The following is an 11,175-nucleotide window of genomic DNA, read 5'->3' on the forward strand; positions in this document are numbered from 1 at the left end:
AAAACTTAAATAAAATTAACTTTACTAAAATTGTTATTGTTTAACTGGCTTACAGTCTTATGAATTTGGTTATGAGAAGAATGAAATAAAAGAAACTAATTCATTAACACATAGGTTGATGGAGGTCAGAAGACATGTACACTATTAAAGAGACTTACTAGTTCTGTGACTCATCAAACTTTCCTGACTTCTCTCTTGGTACTTTGGGGCGGGTCCTGTGGAGTTACCCAAATGTTTATTTAGATTGTGTAGAATCAGTCAGAACAAAATGGGGCCTTCTTCTGGAAGACTGGTTCCAGGATCTGCCCCTCTTACCTTCAGGAGGTACAGGGTAGGCAGATTGCTTCCATCATATGCTCTGGATCCTTTGCTTGTCAGCTCTGTGTGGTTCTCTAATAACCTTTCTGCCCACCCACCTCCCCACCACCAGCTGGCTTCCATGTGTTCAGTTGATTGGCACACAATTTTAATTAAATAACAAGTATTAAAACATATTAGAATAAAAAATAATAGAGCTTAGGAATGTTATTAGTATCATTTCTGGATTTTAGTTGAACTATACCAAGGTTTAAAATGATGTCTTCAAAGAATTATTTTTCCTCCAATTTAGTTCCTGAAATTTTTTTCAATCTGTGACTTTTCTTTAGCTCCTCTGCCTCCCGTTTGGAAACTTTATTAATCCTTTTTTAGTCTGTTTTTCCCAAGAATTTTTACATAATTCCTTTTCTATGTTCGTACCTTCTTCCTGCCCAAAGCTCGCACTTCTTTCACTACTCTTTTCTCTGTCCCTGATACTGTTTTACGTACTATCTTTCAACAGTTCCTTCCCCTTCAGAAGCTTACAGATCACTGTCAAAATTATCCTTAATGCCCGCATCAGACCCTCAGAATGTGGATTTGAGTTTACATATAAATTCTTATTAAGTTAAAATGTTCAAGTACTGAGAAGAACCCTAAGATAGATTTTTTTCCATTATACTTTTAGACAAGCAAATCTGGATCTTCCTCTGTGGTATCGCCCCTCTTCCCAATTTTTTTAATCACTCTCTGGATCAAGGGGGAATATATAACTGATGAGTATTTTCATTTACACTATTGGAATATTATTTAAAAATTAATGTCTATCTTTTAACCTAGTGATTGTCAGCTGTGCTCAGCTCCATTATTGCTGATATCATTTGAAAATATAATCTGCTTACTCAGTTGTTTGGATCAAAAAATGCAAACTTTTTAATGGTCGTAGCAGATCTGAATTCTGATTTCTGAATCAGAGTTTTCATTTTTTGATGAAATCCTCAGAAATTTGGGTATGTTTTGATTAACTTATTAACTAGTGTAGGTGTTTGGACTTGGTTTTTAAAAACTCGTAATTACTTCAGAATATAATTAAATGGTTCTAAAGGTCTAAACAATTTGTTTTTATTTATTTGGCCATCATAAGTGCCTGTATTCTATCTATTGTTGCCATTCTTTCATTTAAAATCTTTTCTTTTTTGTGAGACGGAGTCTCTCTGTGTTGTGCAGGCTGGAGTGCAGTGGTACGATCTCAGCTCGCTGCAAACTCCACCTCCCAGGTTCACACCATTCTCCTGCCTCAGCCTCCTGAGTAGCTGGGACTACAGGCGTCTGCCACCACGCCCAGCTAATTTTTTGTTATTTTTAGTAGAGACAGGGTTTCACCATGTTAGCCAGGATAGTCTCGATCTCCTGACCTCGTGATCTGCCCGCCTTGGCCTCCCAAAGTGCTGTGATTACAGACGTGAGCCACCGCACCCGGTCTTAAAATATTAAGTTTTAAATCTTATTTTGCTAGTGTCTCAAAAAAGTTGGCTTTGATTTGATTGTTATTTATCTTCTATCTTTAAATGTTCCTTAAATAAGACATAATACTTGTAGAATGTGCTAGCTCATTAGAATAACAGTATTTATAAAATGATTTTATGAAGAACTTGATAACTTTCTAAGATTAAAGTGAACATTTTTGTTTATTTTATCTTTGTTTGTTAAAACAGAGTCTAGCCGTGTTACCCAGGCTGGAGTGCAGTGGAGCAATCTTGGCTCACTGCAACCTCTGCCTCCCTGGTTCAAGCAATTCTCCTGCCCCAGCCTCCTGAGTAGCTGGAACTACAGGTGTGCCCTGCCACACCTGGCTAATTTTTTGTATTTTTAGTGGAGATGGGGTTTTGCCATGTTGACCAGGCTGGTCTCAAACTCCTGACCTTAAGTGATCTGCCCGCCTCAGCCTCCCAAAAGCGCTGGGATTACAGGCGTGAGCCACTGCGCCTGGCCTATTTTGTCTTTACTTGTAATGCATGAGAAAATACCCTTTGTGCTATTGGTTCAGCATTTAATAAAGTACTTAACATGAATAATTTTATTTTTTATGTTGGACTATGGGAATATATAATAAAGTATGAGTATAGTTTTCTTTGTATGGTCTTTTGCTTGTGTGAGACTATGTCCTTATATTTCTTAAGCATGTAGCTAAACATGGACACACATGCTATTTTTATGCTCACATCACAGTGTAAAATTCATTCAGACTACAAAGGCAAACTGATGTGGAAAAGTATGGAGGGTGAACAAAGGGGACTAAAATCATGTATAGCTTGTATGGAGTATATAGTTGTGGTATAATTTGTGAGCTGCAACGTAGCTGAACATTTCTATTTTGGTGTCAGTCCCTTGGGAAGGAAGAGGTTTCATAATGGAGAGTGATCTCTACTCTTAGTAAGAGTGATTGACACGGAATGATTAAATAGAAGAGAATATAAATACCACTCCTCCCCTTTTAAGGCTAAGCACATAGACACTAAATGCAAATCTTTTCAGTGCGGAAGACAGTCTGGCCTAATGATAGCACATATCAGAAAAGCCAAGGGGGTGAATTAACTATGCAGATCAAAATGTAAGGAAACCAAAATTACATAGCGTCCTTAAAAATAACTTTTATAGCTCAAATCTAATGGTGAATGCACAGATAGAGGGTAATTGAAGATCGCAGTTGTGAAAGCAGAGTACTGACATCAGGCTCCTGGTCAGTGAGCAGGCAGAATGGTTCCCTGAATTGGATAGCGCAGTGCCCACCACGGTGACTGATAAAACCGATGTGTCCGCCGGAGAGCCAGCCTATTACTGAAGCCTTTAACCTCTTTTTTCTCTCTTTGAAAATGAGCTCCTGAGTGGAAGGTATCCTCAAGGAAGTGAATTTAATTCAAAAGAAGATACTTTATAGATGGGCAAATTTAATTTAAGAATTCACTTCTCTATTGTAGAGGAGAACTGTGTGGGAAAATATATTATTATAAATAATGTGGTTATATCTTTCAAATATGTCATTTTTGAGTGTTGTTGAGAACCTGAATTTTAAGCATTAGCGAGTAATCTTGATTATTTAATCTTACACTCTCATAGAACATATGGCTGAAACTATTAAATCTGCTATATTATATTAAGATATGTAATTGTACAATGAATAATTTAACTACAACATGTGATTTTTTTTCCCCCTTTTTGAAAATATAATTCAGTCTGTCCTAAGATAAATACTTGTTAATTGTTGCAAAGAATAAAAGCCCATCTTATAAATTCATTATTCTAAATTACATAAGGTAACATTGCTAACTGGAGAAGCAGGCAATAGTTACCCTAATTTTTGCCAATTAAAAAATTCACCGTTTAATTTATCCCAGAAGATAAAATACTAAATATCCTATATATACTGCTTAGTAGGTTGTTAGTACATTAGTTTGTCTTTGAAATATAAGGTAGTATAAATTATTGTTTGATGTTCTCACACACATACAAATGTAAGTCATCATAATTCATTTTTTGTTGTCAGTCTGGATTTAAACCAATTTCCTCAGTTAACCCTTTTATTTTTTGTTTGTTTGTTTTTTGTTTTTCTGTTTTTTATTTGGAGATGGAGTCTCACTCTGTCACCAGGCTAGAGTGCAGTGGCGCAATCTCGGCTCACTGCAACCTCCGCCTCCCAGGTTCAAGCAATTCTCCTGCCTCAGCCTCCCGAGTGGCTTGGGACTACAAGCGTGTGCCACTACGCCCAGCTAATTTTTGTATTTTTAGTAGAGTCAGGGTTTCACCATGTTGGCCAGAATGGTCTGGATCTCCTGACCTCGTAATCTGCCTCCCAATCTCTGTCTCCCAAAGTGCTGGGATTACAAGCGTGACCCACCGCCGCCCAACCAGTTAACACATTTTATTATTTTTTAAAAACGTTATAACCTGTCTGGGTGCCGTGGCTCACGCCTGTAATCCCAGCACTTTGGGAGGTAGAGGCAGGCGGATCACTTGAAGTCAGGAGTTCGAGACCAGCCTGGCCAAACATGGTGAAAGCCTGTCTCTACCAAAAATACAAAAACTAGCCGGGCATGGTGGCACATGCCTGCAATCCTAGCTACTCCTGAGGCTGAGGCAGGAGAGTCACCCAAACCCAGGAGGCGGATGTTGCAGTGAACCAAGATCACTGCACTCCAGCCTGGGCAACAAAGTGAGATTGTATCTCAAAAAAAAAAAAAAAAAAAAAAATTATAACCTGTTGTTCTTTGTGCTTCATAAATGAAATTTATGGAGTCATAAATGTATTTGGAAAATAAAATAGCTCTTAAAATACTTCATTTGGAGACAAGTCATTAAACAAATTCCATGTTTAACAATCAGATTTAAAACCTTTAGTAAATATAAATTTTTCTTAGTTTCTTCCACTTATGCTCTTTTATTTTTAATATAAAATTTTAGAAGAAAATCTGATTGAAATTGAACAAATATACCTCTGAATAAATTTTCTTGCGTAGCTTTTCCTTGCCAAACTAAAAGCTGAACTTTCAGACATCTAATACAAAGCCATGTCTTCAGTGTGCATTCACATATTATGGATAGATTTCCATTTATTTTAACTAAAAGAGATCACCCTGAAAGAAAGCTAATTTCTTACAAAAGGAAAAGAAAGTAAACTTTTCTCATCATTGAACTAGCATGAACTTTTATTAATTCAATCTAAGTATTTAGAAGCTTTCTTTTTTTAGCACTGTTCTGATTCAGACATTTACTCTATTGCTCTAAAATTGCTTGGTAATTTGCCAGATATCATCCTGACTTTCTGACTAGACTCCGACTTTCTTAAATATCAAATTTCACTGCACTACTTAATTTTATACAAAGGAAAACATTTTTTTCCATTTAAGCTGGTTTCTGCAGTCAAAATAATTAACATTCAACGAAGTGTTAAACTCTTAAAATTTAATTTGGTCTAAAATTTTCCCAATTTCTGAGTGAATTGCCACTTTGTATCATACCAACAGCTGTATTTCTACACTCTTGTTTTTAAAACTGGCTGGTGGTTTTTTGTTGAATATTCGCTGCCCTCTAGTGGGCTAAATGGTTCTTTTAAAATGACCAGATAGTGTCAAATTTAAAGGAATCATTTCTATATGGAAGTGATTAAATATTCTTTCGTGTTTTAATACTCTTGTTTTTCACTGTGTTTAGTTATGTCTCACACAACTAAGTTTTTAACCTCACGAGAACATTTTGGAGATAGTCTTTGAACCAACAGTGTAACCAGTGTAAACAATGATAAATACTTTTAAGAAGGCACATTAAAATAAGCTTGTCTCATTGATAGTTTGTGTGTCTTCACATTTTAAAATGTGTTTTTGGATACATGCTGCCTACTTCTAAGATATTTTCATCTTTTTGCCTTGCAGATGCTACAACTGTGGTGGCCTTGATCATCATGCTAAGGAATGTAGTCTACCTCCTCAGCCAAAGAAGTGCCATTACTGTCAGAGCATCATGCACATGGTGGCAAACTGCCCACATAAAAATGTTGCACAGCCACCTGTGAGTTCTCAGGGAAGACAGGAAGCAGAATCCCAGCCATGCACTTCAGCTCTCCCTCGAGAAGTGGGAGGCGGGCATGGCTGTACATCACCACCTCAGGAGGCTAGGGCAGAGATCTCAGAACGGTCAGGCAGGTCACCTCAAGAAGCTTCCTCCACAAAGTCATCTACAGCACCAGAAGAGCAAAGCAAAAAGGGGCCTTCAGTTCAAAAAAGGAAAAAGACATAACAGGTCTTCTTCATATGTTCTTTCCTTTTACCCTGTTGCAAAGTCTACCTCATGCAAGTATAGGGGAACAGTATTTCACAAGCAGTAGCTGACCTGGGATTTTAACTACTATTGGGGAACTGTGAATTTTTAAACAGACAAATCACTCTAAGCAAATTATATTTGAGCAGGGTGTCATGTTTTATGTTAATTCAGAGAGTAAAATACTATGTCTGTCATTATGTGCATGTATGAGAGGGGGAGAGCCTGAGTCTGTGTGCACATGAGAATTTTATGTAGAAATGTAGACACATATATAAAGAGCCTTTGTCTTTATATATTTGTGTATAGATCAAAGCACACACCCTCCCTCATGTAATTGGATATTTCCAAGAATTGAAAACCCATGTGAAGCATTATAGATAGTTTTAAATTTCACCCACTGGAGTTTTCTTGAAATACCACTTCTTTTATATTATATAAAATAAAACATGACTGTTACTTTTGTGTGAACCAAAGGATACTTCAGATCTCAGAGCTGCCAACTATAGGGTACACTATAGGTTTTAAGACATCCAGTTCTCCTGAATTTGGGATTGCCTCTTTTTCTTGAAATTTCTGGAGTGATATTTTCCCCCCTCTTTGAAGGCAGTACCTTAACTTCGTATGCCTCTAACTGCCATAAGCTTTTTTGATTCTGGGATACATAACTCCACAAAAGACAATGAATGTGTAATTTGTGCCGATATTTCACTGTTTTAAATTCTGTGTTTGATTGTAAAATTAGATGCCTATTAAGAGAAATGAAGGGGAGGATAATCTTAGTGACTTGTTTTCAGTAGTATTTTAATACCAGCTTCTTGTAACCTTTTCCATGTTGTGAGGGTTGTAAGGGATTGTGTGGCAACAGCAGCTTCCCTTGGCTAAGTCAATCTTCTACCCATTGCTTAGAGCAGGTAGCCCTCCTTATTTACTGCTGAAGACCTTAGAGAACTCCAGTTGTTTGACGTATATTTTTGGTGGCTGTTTTTTTTTTTGTTCCTCCTGGAAAGTTATCTAACTTCTTTCTAAAACAAACAAGCAGCACAGAAATGAATGAAATACCAGGGTTGAGAATTAAAATTAAATGGATGTTCACAATTGCCCAATATATATGACCTGTGAATGATATGACAAAAGGCAGTGTTCAGTGACAGTTAACAAGAGTGACAAGCCTGGGGCAGAGGTACCAAACCTCTCCCACCAGAGAACTGAAAGTATTTTATACAGTAACTTTGAACCTATGGAAGTTACCTCCAATGCTTATTCTGAAGTAACCTATATGGTGGATACAGGATGAACATTCAGTGCTAGGGAGAATCTTCTCAGGTTGGTTCTCAGAGTGATAAACTGGCTAGGGACCAGTCATAGTATTGGTCCCATTAGGTTTCGGTCATGGAAAAAAAATTATTTTGGGGTCATCCTGGCTCTAGATGTTATGGGCAAATTTCTGAAACATCTGCAAGAAGGTACCAGTTAATTATAGTGCTTAATATTGGGAATAATACTAAGCATTATAATTATAATGTATGGGCCTGTTGGTGTAAGCTCAGATAATTAAATAAAAATAGCATGACTCAAATGAGACATATTCTGCTGAACAGTTTCTACTTCCTCTCCCTCCTGTCCTGTCATGGGAGACGTATATAGTTGCTGCTGTTTCAGCAAGCCACCATAAGAAGAAAATGCCTCAGGTTGGGTTGCCAGTCCTTTACAACTCAGCTTGAATTTCACAACAGTGATTGTGAGAATCTGCGTGGTATACACTGAAATATCGGTGTGCTGTGATGCAAAGCTTACCTTTGACGATATTGAATGTGATATAGCTGTAGAGAAGTACTTCCTTGCCTTATGTGAGGATTTCAAGCTTATTTAAATTATGTAGACAAATCAAAGTGGCATTGCTTAATTTTTAGCAGGCATAATAAGCAAGTTAACAGTAAAATGCAAAACATGATAAGCATTGCTCAATTTTTAGCAGGTATAATAAGCAGGTTAACAGTAAAAATGCAAAACATGATAGATAAGTCACTTTGAAAATTCAAACCAAAGTTCCTTCACCTTATGGAAATAGGAAATTATGGACTTGAAAATTGGACATTTCCTGTTTACAAAAAGAAATTTAGAGCTAAAATCATGGTAAAAAATAGAAACACTTGAGAACTATGGTCTTTATGGGTGCAATTTGAAATCCTTTTCATCATCTTACCAGACTGAACTAAGAGCACATACCAAACCTGTCTTATGGTTGGGAGTTGGGGTTTATTTTTTATATGAGAATATTATCACTATTACATAACATACTCAGGACAAAGAACTTTGCTCAGGGAACATACCATATAATATTTTTGTTTCTTTACAGACTAGTCTACAGTCCTGCTTACTCAAAACAAACCAAATAACTTATACCTTTATATAAGTATTATGTACTGATGATAGTAACTACCTCTGAGTTTGACATAGATCAACATTTTTGAATATCAGATATCAGTTATCCTATTTTTATTTCATGTGAAAACTCCTCTAAAGCAGATTCCCTCAACTCCATGCATATGTGAGTATCACTGATGTGAACACATTGTTCATTTACATAGGTAAAATATTCTGTTTACAGCAAAAGGCTACCTCATAGTTGATGCATAGCACACCTGTATGTATGCTGTTCCAGCCTTACAGGTGGCTGATAATTCTCTGGTACAGAACCTTTTTATCTGTATTATAAATAGCAATCCACAACTGCATGTTGCTGACAAACACTTGTGAATAATGAAGCATCTCCTTTTAGTTAGCAAAGTCTCCAAACATCTCCTTAAAATAATCATGTATTTAGTTTAAAGAATTATGGGCACTGTTCAACTTAAGAACTTAAGCAAAACAGAACACGGAAGCAGTCTTAGAAGCATCTCTTTGCCCAGAGGCGGAGGTTGGAAGGGGTAGCAGGGAGAGGGGTTGGTTTATGCAGGTATTCGTGCTTAGGCAAAGAGTTTAAAAGATGCCAATGTCCTTCATTTACTGTCTGTGCTGCCCTGAAGCCAAGCGTATTGCAGCATTATAGCCCCAGGCACATAACTAACTAGCACTGGCTTGCCAAGGAATGAACATGCAATGCCATTACTAGCTATTGAGGGAAAAGGGTCTGTGTGAAGCATCACTTTGCAGGGATTACTAATGGTGGGGCAGCAGGTCTGTGAATTCAGTTATCTCTTGACCTCACCCTCATGTCAACACAAATGTAATTCCTAAAGAAGATGCATTGCCAGTCTTAGCCCTGTAAGCTGATCATTTGCTACATGGCAGACTATAATGAAAACATTTTTATACTTGGATTTCTAGTCTTCACTAGAAGACCTTGGATGTATTTTTGCAGTTGAAAGATTTAGAAAGATTTTTACCTGCTTATAACTTGGAAGTTTAGTGTGCAATGTAAGAAAAAAGATCAAGAAATGTCATGTTATTAGCATCAGTCCACCTCCAATATTGCCAATATTATTTTTATTCTGGCTCAGTTTTATTTTGCACCAGGGCGGCCCCAAGTTACTGCTGGTTGTATTTAGTTTGTGAATAGGAGCCCATAAGTGTTAATAGACTTTGTAACATTCACTGTAAGATGAATTATACAGGACATGGGAAATCTCATTAAGTCTTAAAGTTAATTTAAATTAATTTATCTGTTTTCTCTAAGAAATGTTTATCATAAAATATATATGTGTATTTCCCCTTTGGTTATAAAATTTGGGAAAGTATGTACAAGTGCAGCTGCACTGACTTTAATTTTCTAGATGTCTTAATGAGATTTGTTTGTTTTAGAGAAGAACATCTTGTTAAAAGCATCAAACTCTGTCTTACATAGCTGTCAACAGCCTCTTTAAGACGTGGTGGTTGTATGATCTGTGTCATAATTGTTCAGTTAGAGTGAGAAGTTGACCTATGATTCATTTTTAAATTTTATATTTGGAACAAAGCTGCAAGTTATGGTAAAGTACTGTACTGTGAGAAAGTATTATGATATTTAATGCATCTGTGGCTTAACACTTGTGAGAGTTACCAGCTTGAAAATGATGGTGTTGACTACCTCTTGAATCACTTCCATCTATCAACCACTGGCACCTACCACCAAGCTGGCTTCAATTAGTATGTGTTGCTTTTTGGTATTAACAACTCTAACCATACTAGAGACCAAAGTGAACCCTGATTTTTATATGTCTTTAATAATGGTGTTTTATCTAGTGTTTTAAATTATCTTGTGTAGTATTTAGATTACCTCATTGTCCATTTTGATTCATGCTGTTTACAAGTGAAAATAAAAACACTTGAACTGTATGTTTTTAAAAGATAAGGGGTAGATGTTTGGAATGCATTTCACTTGCGTGCAGTCATCTGGAGGGATTGAAGCGCTGTTTGCCTTTCTGTACACTCTGGGTTTTATATTCTCATTTCATGCCTAATGTCTTACTCTGTCAATTATGGATATGCTGGGGTTTTAACAAGTTACTTGATTAAAAATAAAACATATAACGTTGGCATTTATGATGGGTTTTGGAGATTTTTTATGATGTGTGTTCTTACTAAGTGAAAGGATAAAAGACCATTTAGGCAGGTGTTTTACATCAGCTGGAGCGTAAGTTAAATGGTATTCACATATCCTCAGTGGTGAGTATTAACGTGGAACTTACTCCAACAATACAGATGCTGAATAAATGTAGTCTAAGTGAAAGAAGAAGGAAAGGTGGAAGCTGCCATCACTCAGAATTGTCCAGCAGAGATTGTGCAAGCTTGTGAATGAATAAAGGCACATACTTCACATGGGCAGGAAGAGTGGTTTGAAGCAAAATATTCAAAGCCTATTGAAGAAATCATTTTAGAATTTTTCTACAGGTTTTTTTCTAATAAAGAATTTGAAAAGAAAAGGCAAATTATATCAGTACCAAATATCTAAAATGTGAATGTAGATTTATCAAACCATGAATGCAGTATTGATGTACTATAACAAACCATTTGGCAAAACTATTGAGTTCTATAAATTGGCCAGTTCCACAATCAAACTTATTTTCCTCTCTACAACTGGATGAT

General features: G+C 36.5%; 1 protein-coding gene across 1 annotated transcript in view; it reads left to right on the plus strand.

Moving 5' to 3' along the window:
• Positions 1-10,632, plus strand: part of LIN28B (lin-28 RNA binding posttranscriptional regulator B) — a 121,477-nt gene extending 110,845 nt beyond the window's left edge. Inside the window, exon 4 of the mRNA XM_017878559.1 lies at positions 5,724-10,632. Coding sequence (XP_017734048.1) covers positions 5,724-6,087 — 364 coding nt within the window. The 3' untranslated portion in view covers positions 6,088-10,632. The remainder of the gene's footprint in view (positions 1-5,723) is intronic.
• The last annotated feature ends 543 nt before the right edge of the window (positions 10,633-11,175 follow it).

This window comes from Rhinopithecus bieti, unplaced genomic scaffold (genome assembly GCF_001698545.2).
Source record: "Rhinopithecus bieti isolate Rb0 unplaced genomic scaffold, ASM169854v2 scaffold_10614, whole genome shotgun sequence".
Classification (NCBI taxonomy): domain Eukaryota; kingdom Metazoa; phylum Chordata; class Mammalia; order Primates; family Cercopithecidae; genus Rhinopithecus; species Rhinopithecus bieti.